Source organism: Myotis yumanensis, unplaced genomic scaffold (assembly GCF_028538775.1).
Source record: "Myotis yumanensis isolate MYYU_CA2020_CCGP unplaced genomic scaffold, mMyoYum1.0.hap1 SCAF_3, whole genome shotgun sequence".
Classification (NCBI taxonomy): domain Eukaryota; kingdom Metazoa; phylum Chordata; class Mammalia; order Chiroptera; family Vespertilionidae; genus Myotis; species Myotis yumanensis.
The window spans coordinates 185,177,072-185,197,159 of NW_027223754.1; the positions used below are offsets into that span (position 1 = coordinate 185,177,072).

Here is a 20,088-nt window from a genome sequence, read left to right on the forward strand (position 1 = left end):
GCATATTGCATTTCTATATTCAACTTTACTATATTGACTACTTTCCATTATGCTTTCCTTATTGCTTATTCTCCTTGTATATTCTCACAGTTGTTTGAGTGTTAAAAGGCGGTATGTGTTTAGGCTATTAGAGAGTTCATGTTCACAGTGAAGAGTACAATCAATACAAAAGAAAGGAAAATAACTTGATATGTTCAATTTATCAACTCAGTTAAAATATGACATCAATACATGCTGAAGGGACCAGCCAGCGTAGCTCAGTGATTGGGCATCAACCCATGAACCAGGAGGTCACAGTTCAATTCCCCATCAGGGCACATGCTTGGTTTGCAGGCTTTATCCCCAGTGGGGGGTGTGCAGGAGGCATCCAATCAATGATTCTCTCTCATCATTGGTGTTTCTATCTCTCTCCCCCTGTCCCCTTTTCTCTGAAATCAATACAAATATATTTTTAAAAATTTTAGAAAATACATGCTGAAGGATCTGTTTTGAATATCATTATTTCTGAGAAATCTGAGATCGGTAGGAGCTGAGAGGAAAGGATCTATTTCTTAACCTATCAACATAAATCTCACCTAATCCTAGAGCAAACAGAAACCCTTGCTTGCTAAATCAGCTTGATTTTACAGTAATGGAGGTGGGGTTGCTGTTTGGTAGGTAATGAATTCTTGCTGCAAAAATAAGTCAATCAGGAAACATATGACCTTCTGTCATGGTATTGAATTAGGAAAGCCTATGCTAGGCCAGAAATGAGTCTAGATCAATGGATTTCAAATACCACACATTCAATTCTTGGGCATCCCAAGTCCATGGAAGAGAGACAAAGAGCAAAGGGAGGCTGAAGGCAAGGCTTTGTGCTTGTGTGAGGTCTGTGGCGTAAAATGAGACATCTACTCAGATTGGATGCCTTGCCAGACTGCATTTGTTTTTTTTTCTCTCTGCTATGAATTTGCTCATAGTCGACAAGTTGAGAGTTCTGATTGAAGGCTTTCCTACACTGCCTACATTTATGTGCTTGTTCCCCAGTGTGGAGGCTCTGATGCCAAATAAGATATTTATTCTCACTGAAGGCCTTACTATGTTCATTAAAATCATAAGCTTCTTCCAAGTGTGGATTCTGTAATGGTTGGTAAGGTTTTCGTTGGAATAGAAAGCTTTCCCCACCACTCAGTTCAACTGCAAAGTTTCTCACTTGAGAAGTGCCTGAGGTTGGAAAAGGCTTTTACTTTGAATAGAGGCCTCCTGCACTCATTACATTCAGAAGGTTGTTCTCCAGTATGAGTTCCTGATAGTCAATGGTAGGGGGCTCGAAATGAAGGCTTTTACACATTCATCATGTTTATGAGGCTTCTCGGAAGCATAGAGTCTCTGATATTTAATGAGATGGGAACAGGGATGACACGCTCTGTATTCATACAGCTTGCTGTATCAGTGGATTCTCAGATGAACCACTGTCTGACAGGTCGTTTGAAGGTCTTACCATACTCATAGAGACTCTTTCCAGTATGGATCCTCTGATAGCCGACCAGATGTGGGCTCTGATTATTAACTTTGCCACATTTATTGTACCTCTGGATGTGACGTATGTCCCTTCAGACCCTCTTATTATTCAGCAAGACCAAAGGACAGACTAAAATTCTCTGTAGGTGATAGCATCACCTGGCACATTTGTCCTAGTCACTGCTGAATGCACAGGTGCAGCAGCTTAAACAAGTCACAGCTGGTCAGAAAAAATGAGACAAAGGAATTGCTCTACTTGGGCCACTTCCCAGTCTCAGGGAAAGTAGTGATGGTTGCAGGTTGCTGCAGGGGAGTGTGGTACTAATCACAGCACTAGGTGTGGTGACTCCGGGGCTGGTGACCCCAGGTTGGGCCAGCTGACCTGGATACTCACAGCAGCCACCTATTAGAGCTAGCACCCCACATTCCCAAATGCATAAGCCCAAACTCATATGTAATTTTAAATAAAAAATTGTCTATTCCTTAATAACAACAAACAATGAAAGCATAACAAAACACCAACGTCAGAAATCAGTGATCCATATTGTTCTTTTGAATGTAACATATGATGTCTTTGAAATGCTGAGTTTCCATTTTCTCAGAATTAATCAGATTCACTGTTAATGATTAAAAAGTTACACAATTGAGAGGGAAGGAAAGGAAGGGGGGAAATGGAGACATATGTAATAGTGTCAACAATAAAAATAAAGGGAAAAACGAAACAAAAAATAAAAAGTTACACAATTTTTTAAAAATTGGCGATGATTTAGATTTTAGTTCGATTAGACATACATATCTCAATTTATGGAATTGATGTGTAATTTTGTTATTTTTTAAAATATGTTTATGAAGCATATTAGGAAAGTTTGCAGGGTGTCTTTGTAACAGCAAAGTTATAAAGGTGAGAGTATCAAGCTTTTAGCAACCTTTTTATATTTATACTAATAATGATCTAATTTCCCCCCTACTTATTGGATATGTTTTCTTGATCTTATAACTTAAGTAACATTTATTGTTCATGCATGATGGTTTGACTACTTCACTTCTAAATCTCACTTATCAATCCTCCTCTCTATTAGTGTCTTCTACTCTTGGACTTTTGAGAAGGAGAATAATAAAACTCTTAGAGAACAGAGGAGAAAGGATGACTCCAAGTGAGAGAAGGGTGGCTGGCAGAGGTTTGGGAAGAGATGGGGTTTGTGAGTGTGACAACACCAAGAAGGACTTTCCAGGCATTGGTAAAATCACAAAATACATTATATGGCACACTGACTCATGAGCACCAATGAATTTTAAATTGAATCAACATGGAGATGTTATAGCTAATGATATATTAGTGTACTAGACATGGGTATGCACGTAATCTAAATAAGCATGAAATTAAACTCGGCCTGTGTGGAGTCACCAAATGAACAATTTTGAATACACTGAGAAATCAATTCCATGAGAAATATCTTTATTTACACACTGAGGAAAAATAACTGCAATAAGATTTTATACATTATATTTGCCATTTCAAAAACACACAGTGAACTAAACAATACAGAACAAAAAATACTCAACTTACCTTGTGATCAATCCCCTTTATACAGACAGCAGGGTTCAGAGGAAGGTGACAGGTATGTATAGACTGAAAGAATTCTTCTAGTCTGCCAATCTCTTTCTTCAGTACATCCTGTGAAAAATCATAAGGAAAAGCAGTTTAGAAACTGTAAAGAACGTGACTTTTTCTTCAAGTTAGAATTTTCTTGTATTGATTAAATAAACTGTTTAATTCAGAGGTTGCACAGTTGGATTCTTTAGGGTCAGGTAGGTGATGTAGCCACATTTGAGAAAGCAGCAGGCTAAAGACAATAGTGAGTGGGGAATTAATGAGTGCATGTCCCATTTAAAGGACTTTACATTCAATTAAAAGCAAAACCAAAATGAAGTACTATTCTGTTCAAACAAAACACAATGGATTGGACTTGACCTGTGGCCCACTAATTTCCAGTCCCAGCTTTAAGTAATTATTCATATAATTCCTTTCTGACAATTTTCTAAAATCTTAGTTTGCATCTCTCAAGATTTACACTTAATAATAAGAGTACATCTTAAGAATAAGTTCACATATATTACCAGCAATAATGACAAAAAATTATAATTGCCGACAATTGATAATTATCAGAAACAGCAATATGTCTACTTTACTAAATGGCAATGAGTATATTTCAGGTACTTGTTTTACCCCCTGCACAGTGCTCTTCCATAGTACCTGTGGAGGAACTGACACCACAAACCACACTTTTAGAATTGGGTATCCCTTGACCAAAAGAGGGGAGAAATAACAATTATTTAAAACAAAATAATAATAATAATTCAAAATTAAGAAAGGTCCTTTTAGGCTACTTTTGAAAACTTTTTAAGCACAATTCTAAAAATGAGGATATCATATTAATTACTCTGAATTAACTTTCAAGAGTTTCTTAGCTCTTTCTCCTGGCTCATTGGCAAATAATAGAATCTACTACTCCCAGAATCCAGACGAGCAAGGTGGAGAAATGAGGCAAAATTCCACCATAGCACTCTTTCTGTCTGTCATCCGTTGTCTTATCTATGCCTAGATTTGCCGGAAGAATATCATGGAAGGAAATCTCTTCTCTCTTCATTTAATTAAAGTATTGGCATACCATATAGTTAGGTTTAATGAGTGCTTTTAAAAAACTAACAAACAGCCCTAGCTGAAGGGTCCCAGGTTTATTACAGTCAAGGCCACATACCTTGGTTGCAGGTTCCCTGGCTCTGGTCAGGGTGCGTGTAGGAGGCAACCAATCAATGTGTTTCTCTCACATGATGTTTCTCTCTGTCTCTCCCTCTCCCTTCCACACTCTCTAAAAATCAATGAAAAAATTTCCTCGGATGAAGATAAATAAATAAAATACTAACAAATAGTAACTTAAATTGTGAAAAATTATAAATGTTTCTCCCACCTTTCTTTTTCTTTTCCTATTTTCATGGGAAAAGGTGTTATCACAAAATCAACCAGACAAGAGGAAATAAATACATTTATTTGAGAGAATAATGCCAATATCACTCTAGAACATGATGCAAATGGTCAAAAAAAGACACCGGAATTATTCAACTATAGTGTGCATCTTAAGTTTGTGAGGGATTTAAAAATATAATAATGACCAAACCTACATACAAATTTTATAAAATTTAATAACAATTTATTTTACTTCTTTCCACTTTTTGTCTGTCTCTAGAAAATAATTAATGAATCTGCAGTAATATGGATGAATCATTTTTTTTCATTGCCCATCATATTATGTGCCTTAAGGCTCTTCTGTGTAAGCAAAATTTATAGGTCTCTCATTTAAAAATAAATTCCATGTGCATGCTTTTTATTTTCTATTATCTCCTAGGTAGGTAAAGTTTCAAAGTTTCTGTTATTTCTACCAAATTAGTGAATTCCAGCAAAAAACAAACAAACAAACAACACACACGAAAAATCAACACAAAAACCTCGGTCTGGGGAAAAAATTCTGGGACATTGTAGCTATTATTATTTTCATATCATTTTGTTGAAAACTCTTGTTGATTTTAAACCAGGGGTAGAGAGAAATTATGATCTTCCTTGAGGACAAGATTTGTGTTTATTTCATCTTTCTATCCTTAACTCCTATTCTGTAGTAAGTACTTAATTTTTATTGAATGATGTTCTTATTACAATGAATTTCATTACTTAAATTTTATTGAATGATGTTCTCATTACAATTACTATCTCCCTGCATCTAGAATGTTGAACCTAGGAGAACCTACTTAATGGTCTATGTCACTGAAGGGAACTAGTGATGCAGATAATTAAAAAGAGCAAGTGTTTTTCCATTAGATTAAGAAAAAGAATAGCCAAGTCCATTATTATAATCAGTCTTAAAAGAGGCACAATATTTTGACTATCATGGATCTTACTGTAAAGTATTACATTCCACACCACTATTGATTTCTCATTTAAATAATTGTATTTATTTTGGTAAAAGTCTTTAAAAATGTGACCTCGATTGGTGCAATTTTAGAAAGATCTAGACCTAGATTTAATACCTTACCAGTGGTTCTCAACCTTCTGGCCCTTTAAATACAGTTCCTCATGTTGTGACCCAACCATAAAATTATTTTCATTGCTACTCAATAACTGTAATGTTGCTACTGTTATGAATTGTGATGTAAATATCTGATATGCAGGATGGTCATAGGCGACCCCTGTGAAAGGGTCGTTCGACCGCCAAAGGGGTCGCGACCCACAGGTTGAGAACTGCTGCCTTAGACAAAGGTACCCTAAAAAGTCCCCTCATGTAATTTCCCACAAGTCCAAGTTGTGTTGCCATTTTAAGGAAGTTGCTTCATTTGGTCTTTTTTTAGTTAAACTGCCTTTATTTATTTATTTATTTAAATTTTTATTGTTGAGAGTATTACAGATGTCCTCCCTTTTTTCCCCTTGACCCCCACCACCTGGTTTCCACCCCGCCCCAGGCCTTCACCACCCTATTGTCTGTGTTCATGGGCAATGCATATCCTCCTATATAATAAAAGGATAATATGCAAATTGTCCCCTCGGGAGTTCCATTGGGAGACCAGGAGTTTGATTGCTCGCTATGACATGTGCTGACCACCAGGGGGCAGCACAGAACATGGTGGGTGACCAGTGGCAGCAGCGGGGCGCTGAGGGAGTGAGAGAAGAAGGAGGCAGGGAAGGAGAAGGTGGGGAACCTGATGGGCCCTGATTGTGGGCCAGGCCTAGCACCCTACCCATGCACAACTTTCACGCACCAGGCCTCTAGTATGCATATAAATTCCTCGGTAATCTCTTCCTACCCCCACCCACTTCCCTCTGAGATTTGTCAGTCTGTTCCATGTTTCCATGCCTCTGGTTCTATTTTATTCATCAGTTTATTGTGTTTATTAGATTCCACATATAAGCGAGGTCATGTGATATATGACCTGGAGATTATGTTAAACGAAATAAGCCAGTCAGAAGAGAGAGACAAACTGCCTTTAAGTTGGCCTCTTCTTATCAGGGCCTCTGTATGCTACATGGCCACTTAGATAAAAAAGCCACATCCTAGACCTGGCTGGGTAGCAGTGGTTCTCAACCTTCCTAATGCCGCGACCCTTTAATACAATTCCTCATGTTGTGGTGACCCCCAACCATAAAATTATTTTCGTTGCTACTTCATAACTGTAATTTTGCTACTGTTATGAATCGTAATGTAAATATATGATATGCTATATGTGTTTTCCAATGGTCGTGACCCACAGGTTGAGAACCGCTGATAGAGCATCATCCTGATACTCCAAGGTTGTGGGTTTGATCCTTGGTCAGAGCACATACAAGAATTAATCAATGAATGCATAAATAAGTGGAACAACAAACTAATGTTTCTCTCTTTCTCCTTTCCTCTCTCTCTAAAATCAATCAATAAAAATATTTAAAAAGCCATTTTCTGGCGATAGACATTACCATTAACTTTAGCATAGTAAAATGAAAGAAGAAAAAAATCACATGTACAAAAAAAACAACTTGATTAAAGCAACTGATTTGTAGGTCTTGGCCACGTAGCTCAGTTGGTTAGAACATCATTCTGATACACCAAGATTTGACATCCAGTAAGTGCACAAACAAGAATCTCTCTCTCTCAAACAAACAAACAAACAAAAAAACAACTAAAAAAACCCAATAAATCAATCAAACAAAAAAAAACAATTGATTTGTGTCTTATGTCTAAGTATAGTCAAGGTATTTGTTTTCCAAGCTATGAAATTAAAACTTAATTGAACTAAAGATTTAAAAAATACTTCACTACATGAAGATTGATTTCTCAACAAACCTGTCTTTGAAGTTCACTGGCAGACTTGACTTTTCCCCCAGTGCCTCCCAGAATTTCGATAAGTTTCATCTCCTTGGAAAACTCATCACTCAAGGCTTTTCCTGCACAGAACTGGAGAGCTGCCAACAGCTTCTGATACCAGCTTTTAAAATAAGCTTCATTCTGCGCATCCTTTAGCAGCCTGAAGGAAAGAGAGAAAAAGAATTCTTGTATCTAAAGTTGATTTTTTAATCACCTCCAGAAGGAAAAACAAGTGCATTTCAGACGAATCTGTATTTGCTGGCTTTGGGCAGTTTAAGAACCCAGAATGGGAGAAATGTTGTTTATTTGTTGGCAGTCATCAAGGTCCACCTGGTAGCTAATGAGATTCCAAAAGAGAAGAATGAATGAGACCTGCATTTTCTCATTTCAATTCACAATGCACTTTTTCTTCTTTCAGGCTTCGTAATTCTATAACAAATAGTTATCTTAAGAACATATTTTTTGACTTATTCAAATATGAATAAATAATTTTAGAAATAATATTTATAAGTAACTGTATTATACTGAACTTAACTATCAATCCCCAACCTTTTCTGCTTTCCTTCAAAAGATAATGTCTCCTTCCATTACCATTAAAACCCCCTTACCCTCCTTTATCTCCCTCCACCCCATCCTTCCCTCTAGGAATTACCATACTGTTGTCTGTGTCTAAGGGTTTGGTTTTTTTTCTTTGCTTAATCCCTTCACCTTTTTCACCCAGTCCCCAAACCCTCTTCCCCTCTGACAGCTGTCAGTCTGTTCTCTATCTATGAGTCTGTTCCTATTTTGTTAGTTTATTTTGACTTGGGGTGGTGCACACACAATGCAGTGTACAGATGATGTATTATAGAATTGTACACCTGAGACCTACATAATTTTATTAACCAATGTCACCCCGATAAATTCAATGAAAATTTAAACAATAAGATAAAATGGCACTAAATAAAATAGAATTTAAAAAATAAAAAAAAGATAATGTCTCCATACTGTCATATTGATTACTTGGAGGAAGCTACTATAAAGGCAAGAGCATGGTTTTTGTTTTCTGGCATTTCTGGATTCAAGTCCCAGACCTACAACTTAAAGGTAACATCAGAAAAAAAAAGTAATATCGAACAGACTGTCAAACCTCAGAGGGAGGCAGGGGTGGGTGGGAGGGGGGAGTAAGAGATCAACCAAAGGACTCCTATGCATACATGTAAGCATAACCAATGGACACAGACAGTAGGGGGGTGAAAGCATGTGCTGGGGGTCGGGGGTGGGGTGGGAGTGGCTGGGGAGAGGTCAATGGGGGGGAAAAAGGAGACACATGTAATACTTTCAACAATGAATTTGAATTTTAAAACTGTAACTTTTAATTTAAAAAGGCTGAGATTTTATTTTTAAATGTAAAATAAAGCAATAACTCCTCCTCTATAGAGCTGTCTCTAGACCATAGACTGAGCCAATGCATTTGAATAGGCTTAGCACAATGTATAACTATTCAGAGAAAAAACATTAATTCATCTGTATCTCACAGCATCCCCAAGCCAGCTTCTGTCACTACCAGGTATTCTGCTCACACCAGACTCAGGAGGCACAGGACACAAAAAAAGTTAAGAATACCTTGCTAGATAATAGAGCAGTGACAAATACTTGAATACTCTGTCTGCCATGTGACAATTTTTATTACCTTGAACCTAATTTTAATATGCTTAAACTTTACTTTCTATCATGCTCTAAAACACAGAAATAGAATAAAAAAGACTCATTCCTTTAAATACTAATTTCTCTCTGATTGATTTTTTTCATCTTAACTAGTCTAGTCTTCTCCTCCCCTGAAAAATAATCAGCATTCAAGGAACTAGAAGAAAATTATTGTGAGAATGGAATACTGAAAATAAAAAGGATTAATGCATAGCAGTAAAAACATACATAGGTGAGTTTTATTCTGCATTCCTAATTTTGCACCTCTGCCCATGTTACAGAGACTCTAACAAATATATTACTTTTATTTGTTCTGCATTTTCTGTACTAACAACATTTGTGTTGAAAAAATTAATTGAATGAGAATGCTTTTTTTAAAATCCTCAACCAAGCACATGCCCTTATTAGTTTTGAGAGAGAGAGAGAGAGGGAGAGAGAGAGAGAGAGAGAAAAAGAGAGAGAGAGAGAGGGAGAGAGAGAGAGAGAAACAGAGAGAGAAACATCAATGTGAGATAATTTTTAATCAGTTGCTTCCCATTCGTGCCCTGCAGCCTAGGTATGTGCCCTGACCAGAAATCAAACCCATCCCCTTAGATGTACTGGACTATTCACCAACCAACTGAGCCACTCAGACAGGGCTGCATAGTTTTATTTATTTATCTGTTTATTTGTTTATTTGTTTGTTTGTTTATTTATTTATTTATTTATTTATTTATTTTAGGTAAGTCTTGCTTCCTTGTCATTGTTATGAATCCAATTTCTAACATCTTTTTTACTCTCCCAAAGGAAATATAAACTTTGAGTGGAATAAAAGTTCTTATTTACTACTGGAAAGCATTAAAGAAAAGATTCAGGGGCTAAAGATGTATTTTCTTTTGTTGTTTTTTAAAAATCTTTATTGTTGAAAGAATTACATATGTCCCTGTTTACCCCCATTGACCCCTTCTAGCCCAAATCAGGCCTTCACCACTCTATTGTCTGTGTCCATGGGTTATGCATATGTGCATACAAGTTCTTTGGTTGATCTCTTCCCACCCATCCACCCACTCACTCCTGCCTTCTCTCTGAGATTTGACAGTCTGTTCCATGCTTATATGTCTCTGGATCTATGTTTTTCAACAGTTTATTTTGTTCACTAGATTCCACATATGAGTGAGATCGTGTGAGACTTGCTTTTCTCTGACTGGCTTATTTTGCTTAGCATAATACCTTCTAGGCCCCTTCATGCTGTCTCAAAGGGTAAGATAGCCTTCTTTTTTACTGCTGCATAGTATTCCATGGTATAAATGAACTACAGTTTTTTTTTTATCCACTTATCTACTGATAGGCACTTGGGTTGTTTCCAGATCTTAGCTATTGTAAATTGTGCCACTATGAACATAGAGGTGCATATACTCTTTCTGATTGGTGTTTTAGTTTTCTTAGGATAAATTCCCAGAAGTGGGGTCACTGGGTCAAATGGAAGTTCCATATTTAATTTTTTGAGGAAACTCCAAACTGTTTTCTATAATGGCTTCACCAGTCTGCATTCCCACCAGCAGTACACCAGGGTTCCTTTTTCTCTACATCCTCACCAGCACTTGTCATTTGTTGATGTGTTGATGATAGCCATTCTGACAGGTGTAAGGTGATATCTCATTGACATTTTAATTTGCATCTCTCTGATGATCAATGACTTTGAGCAGTTTCTCATATGTATCATGGCCATGTGTATATCCCTTTTGCCCATTTTTTAATTGGATTGTTTGTCTTGCTTTTGTTAAGTTGTATGAATTTCTTATATATCTTGGATATAACCTTTTATCAGATTAAGCATTGTCCAATATGTTCTCCCTTACAGTGGGCTCCCTTTTCATGTTGTAGATGGTTTCTTTTGCTGTGAAGAAGCTTTTTATTTTGATGTAGCCCCATTTGTTTATTTTCTCCTTAGTTTCCTTTGCCCTTGGAGATGTATCCACAAACATATTGCTATGAAAGATGTCTGAGATTTTGCTGCGTATAGTTTCTTCTAGGATTTTTATAGTTCCACATCTTATATTTAAGTCTTTCATATATTTTGAGTTTATTCTTGTGTATGGTGTAAGATGGTGGCCTGGTTTCATTGTTTTTGCATGTATCTAATTTTCCCAACACCATTCATTGAAGAGACTGTCTTGACTCCATATATGCTCTCCACTGCTTTGTCAAATATTAATTGAACATAATGGCTTGGGTTGATTTCTGGGGTATCTGATCTGTTCTGTTCCATTGATCTATATGCCTGTTCTTGTGCCAGTACCAGGCTGTTTTGATTATAATGGCTTTGTAGTATAACTTGATATCTGTTATTGTGATACCTCTAACTTTGTCTTCTTTCTCAAATTGCTGCAGCTATTCGGGGTCATTTTTGGTTCTATATAAATTTTTGGAGTATTTGTTCTAGATCTGTGAAATATGCCATTGGTAATTGAATAGGAATTGTATTGAATCTATAGATTGCATTGGGTAGTATGGACATTTTAATGATGTTAATTCTACCAATCCATGAACGTGGTGTATTTTTCTACTTGTTTATATCTTTCTCTACCTCTTTTTTCATCATCCTGTACTTTTACCTCCTTGGTTAAGTTTACTCCTAAGTATCTTAATGTTTTTGTTGTTGTAGCAAGAGTAAATGGGATTGTCTTTTTAGCTTCTCTTTCTGAGAATTCATTATTGGTATATAAAAATGACAAGGGTTTCTGTGTGTTAATTTTGTATTCTGCTACAATATCAAATTCACTTATTAAATCTAGTAGCTTTTTGTTGGAGTCTTTAGGGTGTCCTATGTACAATATCATGTCATCTGTGAATCCTATATAATAAAGAGGTAATATGCAAATTAACCCTCACACCCTCAACAAGATGGCTGCCTACGACCAGGCCGGCAGGGGGGTTAGTGAGGGACAACCAAACTACTGAACAAGCAGGCTGTGTGGGGTGACCAGGCCAGCAGGGGGGTTAGTGAGGGACGACCAAACAACTGAACAAGCAGGCTGTGTGGGGAGACCAGGCCTGCAGGGGGGGCAGTTGGGGATAACCAGGCTAGCAGAGGGGGGCAGTTGGGGGCAGTCAGGCTGGTGGGGGGGCAGTTGGGGGCAATTAGTCTAGCAAGGGGGGCACTGAGGGGCAACTAGGCTGGCGGGGGAGCAGTTAGGGGTGACCAGGCAGGTAGACAGGTAAGTGATTAGGAGTCAGCGGTCCAGGATTGTGAGAGGGATGTCTGACTGCCAGTTTAGGCCCCCCAAGGGGTCTCCCATTGGAGAGGTTGCAGGCTGGGCTGAGGGGACCCCTTCCTCACCCCCACCCCCTGTGCACAAATTTCATGCACGGGGCCCCTAGTTTAAGAATAATAGTAGACGATACAAAAGCTTGCCTGCCTACCCCTTTAGTGAGAATTTTAAACTGTCAGAAATATAAGTGAATCATGTTATTTTTTGGAGGCTCTAAGAAAATGAGTGTTGTTTGAGTGTGAATTGGAAAGCTGCAAATGCAAGCTTGCACAAGTAAAACTTCAAACATTGTATGTAGAATTGTCTACCTCTCAGGTTCACATAGTATTTTGAGGACCCTGGTAATATACAATTTTACAGTTTACTTGAGTGTCAGTGAGACAGGGAGATGATTGATAGAGTATTTCTATATCAATTCTTGCCAGAATTTTTATTCACTTTGAATACTGAGTTCCTTATATTCAAAGATATTTTTAACTTGTTCTAATAAATAAATATAACTCTATCACCATCCAACTGCTATATATGTGCTTAAAAGGAAAAGTTATTCTGCATAGAAGTCAACTTTTTACTAAAATAATTAAAGAAAATGTATTTATTTAAGTTAGGATCATAGGAACTGCCAGAACTGTATAATTCTTACTAGTATTGATAATACTCTTAATTCTTATTGTATTTGAAATGCATTTGCTTCTCTCACAAGCAGCTCATTCAAGGAGGAAAAAATCAGTTTGATTCCTTGTTCAAAGTCAAACAAAGCAGGGAGTTTTGCAGAAAGAATATGTGACTGTGTTCTAAAAAAATATAAAAGTGAAGAAAACTCAGTGTATGCCCTTGTGATTATTTTTCTAGTAGAATATGTCTCTTCAAACCCTGCATCCCCATGAGATGGCATGCTCCCCTACTGAGATCTGGTTCAAGCTCCTCAGCTTTTTACCCGAGTTTGTGAAGAGTCTGTTTTCACACATTGCAGAATTGAAATCATAGAGTTTTGAAGATGATATGAGAGGCACAGTCACTTTTACTGGCAAGAGAAATTAACACGTCCTTTAATTTTAAACAACTGCAGAGAAAGCTGACAATACAGTTTTGGATAGAGGGTCACGCCGTTCCATGTCAGTTATTTTCACAGTAGGAAGTGGTAGACCCCTCAGGGTGTGGTTTTTACCCATTGCCTCTGTTTATAAGACTGTAAAACACAGCTGGCCCCTCCCCTTGGAGCATTAAAAAAATCCTTTTCAAAATATGTTGACACCTGGAGAGGCAATATTGCTTATACCAAGTTAAAAAAAAAAAGTTAAGGTCAATGGACTGAAAAATATCAAATAAGAGTTAATGTTGAGCCTGTTGAGTGTTGACCTATAAGCCAGGAAGTCGCGGTTCAATTCCGTGGTCAGATCACATGCCCCAGTTGCATGCCTGATCCCCATTAGGGAGCATGCAAGAGGCAGCCGATCATTGATTCTCTCTCAACATCTTTGAGGTTTCTATCTCTCTCTCCTTCTCCCTTCCTCTCTGAAATCAATAAAAATATATTTTAAAAAAGATTTGATGTTGACAAATTGGGCTTTTTAGACGCAGACATTGTAATAGTTTATGAACTGGGAGGTAAATCCCAAAAGGCCAAAGACCTGTTTATCCCACTGTCTGCAAGATCCAGGGATGATTCAATTTGATACTGTTTTGTACATGCCATGTAGACTGTAAGTAATAACAACATTAAAATGAGGGTAAATGCATAAAATCTAGTTGATTAAAGGTTTTGACAGTGTTAGGTATAAGAGGCAGCAAACAAGAAGAGAAGGAATTATAACCCAGGTGACTAAGCCACATTTGTTTTAGGATATCGTGAAAGTATTTGCCTAAATTAAAGGGATCGTGGTGGACCCAAGAGAGATCCAAGATGGTTACAAATCTCTGCTAGCATGAAATAGAGATTTTTCTCAGAAATTACAGTTTTTCTCCATTTCTCATTCGCAAAGCTGCTTCTGGTCTCATGGTGAGTGGCCTGCTAGAGCTACAGGAAAGGTACAGATAGTTCTCATTTCATCAGTCTACCAGCAGGGCAGGAGAGAGTAATCACATCATCCTGGCCCTCCTTGCCGCATAACTCCCTTCCGTATAGGTCTTAATTTTAATTCTCAGCAGCACAATATCCCACATCTTAAGGGCTGCCCTAAATTTTTACCTACATGTGTATTTCCTGTGAGTGAAGAGGGATAACACCATCCAGGAGCAGAAGAAAGCTGAACTACACAATACTAGAGTGATTCCAGGGCACACCAGGACCTCCCTTCCCATTTCCCGTGTTTGTTGCTACTGCGGGGCACTGTGAGGGGCTCGGTAGGCCTGTTTTTAAACACAGGTAAATTTTAGAATGTGACTTCAGGTTTGCTTATAACCCTGGGACACATAAAGGCTGAAATCCAATACTTGATACGGATTTATTAATTTTAAGATTTCAATAGTGTGAAAAGCTTATATTTCTTTAGCCTTTACAACTCTTATTTCTCAGTAGTTGTGATTGATTTAATATTTCTCTAAATGTAATACATTTTATAGTCCTCGCAAACATAACTGTTTCCTTTGACTAGTTTATTCTCAGAATATTGATTTGGCCTTTCAGCTATATAGCACTAAAGTCCTGTTAAATTTTGCATCTAAAAAGCATTACATGGGCCAAGCCTGCAGAAATGTAATTTACAATCAATAGTTATTTTGCAATGTATATTTGTCAATAAGCCATTTTATAACAACTTTAAGTATAAACCATTAAAAGGGAATACATCCAGAAAGTAATGATATTCATTACTAGATATTATATGCATTTTTACAACACAAATATATGAGAGGAGCCCATAAGATATGTAACGGACTTAATTTTATCTCTATGCCATAATTTATATCTCTAATATTTATGTATTATAGTATTATTTATTACCACCTTGAAAGTAGTGTCTTGTGTTCATACTTAGGCTGTTTCCCCTGTTCTCAGACTGTTTTAGGTTTAATTATTTTTCCCAAGTCCATGCTTTCTTTTCTGAAAAGGACTACACATCCCCATTCTTTGCTGGGTGACTTCCAATGCCTTCCCACCCACAGAGTCTACTCCTCCCTGCTTTGTTGGAGTTGGTCAGGTGATTTGCTTTGGCCAATGGGGTGTGACTGGATGAAATGTACGCCCCTGTCTGCGCAGATGCTTTGAATGTGCTATCATGGACTGGCTTGGCCTCTGGTACTTCCGCTTCCTGCCCTGAGAACAGCATGCTCCCGCTGGGGGCTGTTCCCTCCGTCCTGGAGTGAGAAGACCATGTGGAGCAGGGCTAAGCATTGCTGTGTGGGGTCCCGTGGAGCCAGGCAAGTCTGCAAGCCATGTGCTGCTTCAGAGAGAAATAAATCTTTGTTGTTATAATCCACTGAAACTTTGGGGCTGTTTGTTGCTATGGTAAAAATTAATAAGCATGCCAAGTTTCATATTCTTTCTTTTTTTCTTTTTCTTTGTTTTTGTTTTCATTCATTTGCATTGCCTTTAGAATATGGAGCATATTTTTAAAACATCCCCAATGTTGTTCCTGAGGATATTTGGGGGCAAACCTAGTTACTGAAAATAAACAAAAGTCATCTGGATGCAAGTCTGGTGAATTAGATGAGTGATCAATCTGAGTATACTATTTCAGATAAAAAAAATAAAAACAACCAACAGCTGTAAAAGTAATAAAATGGCTTTTTTTCATGGATCATAAAAATCCTCAAAGGGTATTTAAAAATGATTTGATCCAGCTTATTTTGGAATGATATATTCTGTTATTCTGCTGAAATTTATTGTTATTTTATTACTACTAACATACTTTTTGACTCATTTAAACATGTGAATAGGCCTATGTACCATCTGTTGTTTTGTCCAGCCAAGTGTTGGAGTATCTAATAGAGATTCTCCCTGAGAAAAACTGTTGTGCTAATGAGTGCAGTAGGGCAATGACAATATTTTTTTAGGGCTTACATAACACTGCACTAGACAAAGGGCCTGATGGCTGAGGGCTGTAAGGGAGGCACTACCTGTAGCTGTTCTGAAAAACAAAGAACTTTGCTGTAAGAGCAGCAGCTGGAAGACTGAAGAGGACGAATAGAAGAGGACAATGGCTTTAGATGAGGAAGCATCTATATCAGCATGTTGAAAGGAACTTCCCTTGTTGTCCTGGAATTGGCTACCAAAACTCAAGATTATAGTCAAGAAACAACAGGTATCCTCGATTTTAAGAAACAACTGTTGGTCAGACAACTCTTCAAGGCTTGTTGGGAGATGGTCTAACTGGACGTGGTACACCAAGCATTATTTCTCCTACTGGACCTTAGTATATATTTGCAGGTGGGGTGGAGGGAAAGGGGTGTTTGAGGATCCTGAGTCATCAGCCTAGTGAGGAATAGAGTGTTTCCACCCTTGCCTACTTCTCCAGGTAAAGTTCAGTGAAGACGGAAACGCAGAGAGAGCCATTTGTTTGAGTGTGTGCCGGAATGGGAAACTGGTGCCTCATTCCCAGGTTGGATTTCTGCTCTGAACGAGGGTTTGTTGATTTTCCCCAGGTCTTATGTGAATAGGATGGAGAGAAGGGATCACAAAGGAGCAGCCTGCATTCCTGAACCCAACTGTTTGTCAAAGCAAGGATGTGTAAGTTTCTCAAGGTTCCAATAAACACATGGAAGGAGATGTTCAAATAAACTCTTTGTGTAGGAAGGGGTTGAGTCAAAGTCAGATCTCCTGGTAGGAAGGTCCTACAAGGCTTTCTCTCCCCCCCCAAAAAAGTTACCCACATGGTACAACCAGATTTGACAGTGAACCCACAGTGCTCCTTGATGGAAAATCAGAGATCATGGGTAGAGAGCACAATTGCTTACCACATTAAGTGTGAGGGTCATCGTTCTCTCTGTTCTCCTTATTCCAAATTTAAAAGAAGTTAGAACTAGAACATCTGTAATACTTCCAACAATAAAGATAAATTTTTTAAAAAGTTAGAATTAGAAAAGAAAAGGAGGAGTAAAGCAGCAACTCCTATCCTCTACCCACTGCAATTCTCCCAAGCTGAAGCTTGGCTGGAGCTGGAGAATAGGGAGGAGGTATTTGTCCAAATAGGAGAAGAAAATGAAGCTTTCAGTTGGACAAAACTGGTGGGAGTTGTATGATATCTAAGAGTAGCCAAGAAACTATGGAATTGACTTTGCTTTTAATTAGGAAATGTGAATAGCAAAGGTAGTATTTTAAAACTAATAAAAACTTTTCTTGGAGGCCTACCAAGCTCAGTCAGTTTAAAGAAAACTAGTTGAGACAGATAGAAATCGAAAAGTCATGCACGAAGAAATACAGCTTCAGGAAATGTACCAACTGCACCACATGAAAGGAAATGTGGAATGAGGACTGGAGGATCGTGCACCAAAATTCCTAGGGGAGTTGGCTGAGATTTTATTCTTTGCCTTCCTTACCCCCTTGCCACCACTCACTGCTCTTATAGAGCAGCGTCCATTTTGGCTTCATTTATGGATGATCATTGCTAAGAAATTGAACTTGTTTCTTTAGCAATAGGTTATCAACACTACATATATGTGAATATATAATTATTTACTATTCTAGTTAATAGTGTCTCATCATATTTAAATACAATATTTAACAGATATGACCAGTCACATATTTAATTGTAAGCTTCAATGGCATTTTTTTCTGAAGGAAAATTAGCCATAGATGGTACCGAGTTTGTATAAACACTTGTGATAAGGATTACTGGTGTACAGCATTGATGATCTCCTAGGATCAGTTGGGAGCTATGAAGAAAAACAAAAACAAAAAGAAAAACTATGTAGAGCAGGTTAATTCCCCTGAATAGATTCCTGAATCTATAATAATTAATCAGAACCCTTTCCACTCATCTTGCTGAAGGGCATGGTCAACTTGGGAGCTGCAGATAAATCAATAAAACTCCTTCCAGTCCACTCACATGTTCATATGTTCTCTGTTAAAAACACTGAATAATGTGATATAAGAGCAGAAATGCTGTCCTCTTCCTCCCATTCCAAAACATACTCACCACTTTATATGTTATTTTATTTAAATTATTTCCCCCAATTAAACACCAAGCTGTGCATAGCTGTTAGTGACCCTGCTCAAACCCACTATCCTATTCCATATGTGCCCATTCACCCTAAAGCAAAGCAAGACAAAACAGGTGGAATTTTAACCCCAGGCAGACTTTGGTAGAGATGGTGAATTGTGAGACCCTCTGCATGGTGTGTCTCTTCTCTCACATTCTGGTTTTCTCCTTACCTGATCCCTAAGAATCCCTCTGCTCCTTTTGTTCTTCCTTTGCTAAAAGCTCCTCTTAGCACTGCTATGTTCTGGGGTCCCCATTGGTGTCTGTCCTTCTTACTCCAAACATGTATCCTGCCGTAAAGTACAGCCATATTCTCAGAGAATAATATTACATGAGCACAGAGCTGAATGCCATGAGATAATCTCTCCCACGTTTATTAGGAGATGAAACTGAAAGATTAAGGGACTTGCTTAAGGTCCTATGATTAGAACCCACAGTTCTTTTTTTTTTTTTTTTTTTTTTTTAAATATATTTTATTGATTTTTTACAGAGAGGAAGGGAGAGAGACAGAGAGTCAGAAACATCGACCAGCTGCCTCCTGCACATCTCCTACTGGGGATGTGCCCGCAACCAAGGTACATGCCCTTGACAGGAACCGAACCTGGGACCTTTCAGTCCGCAGGCTGACGCTCTATCCACTGAGCCAAACTGGTTTCGGCAGAACCCAGAGTTCTTAATCACTGCTCCAGGCTCTTCTCACTGCACCATATGTCTGTCATGGGCTGACTGTGTCCCCCCAGAATGTATATGTTAGGCCCTGAGCTCAATATGATGATATTTGGAGATGGGACCTTTGGGATGTGATTAAATTTAGGTGAGGTCTTGAGTGCAGGGCCCTGAGAAGGGATTAATGCCCTAATAAGAAGAGACTGGAGCTCTCTGCTCTCTCGGGCCATGTGAGGACACAGGAGAAGGCATCCAGCATCTGTCTACACGCCAGGGAGAGGGCCCTCAGGAGGAAATGGAATTGGCAGCTCCTCAATCTTGGACTTCCCAGCATCCAGCACTGGGAGAAATAAATTCCTGCTGTTTAGGGCACACAGTCCATGTTATTCTTTATTCCAGCCCGAGCTTATTAACAGTGTCCTAAATACCATTAAAACCCGATTTAAACTGTAATTTTCTAGTTGTGTCACCTCTGACAAGGAATTTAATGCTTTAGCTCTTCATGTTCCTAGTCTGTAAAATGTTGCAGTTTGTGAGGTTTGGTAAGCTACTTTCCAAGACAAGGGTTCTGGAATTTTAATCCTTAATGAAAGTATCAAGCATTTCCTCTGTGCCAGGCATTTTGAAAGGGTTTGACATAGATGAGTTAGGTAATCCTCACATCCGCTCCAGGTAGTGTGATTTCTTCCATATTCCAGATGAGGATATTATGGTTTATAGAGATTGAGTAACTTGTGCAAAATCACCCAATCGTGGACCAGAGATTCAAATTTAAGTTTTCTGACTCCAAAGCCCTTGATCTTCATCACCACGCTGTTCCACCTCCTGATACCCTAACACAGGTACCACTGATGAGACTAATACACAATCTAGGAATCTTTTGTTGCCACTTTCTTACCATGTTTTTCTTTGAGTTCTTGCTCTGGCTTCCTGTTTCCTAACCCTTAGAAGTCTCTTGCTTAC

The 20,088-nt window shown here is 38.2% G+C and overlaps 1 protein-coding gene across 1 annotated transcript in view; it reads right to left on the bottom strand.

The window, feature by feature from the left end:
* PIK3C2G (phosphatidylinositol-4-phosphate 3-kinase catalytic subunit type 2 gamma) overlaps positions 1-20,088 on the bottom strand; it is a 293,693-nt gene that overhangs the window by 93,380 nt on the left and 180,225 nt on the right. Inside the window, exons 19-20 of the mRNA XM_070410626.1 lie at positions 7,365-7,545; positions 3,068-3,175 (exon numbers count right to left, since the gene is read on the bottom strand). Coding sequence (XP_070266727.1) covers positions 3,068-3,175; positions 7,365-7,545 — 289 coding nt within the window. The remainder of the gene's footprint in view (positions 1-3,067; positions 3,176-7,364; positions 7,546-20,088) is intronic.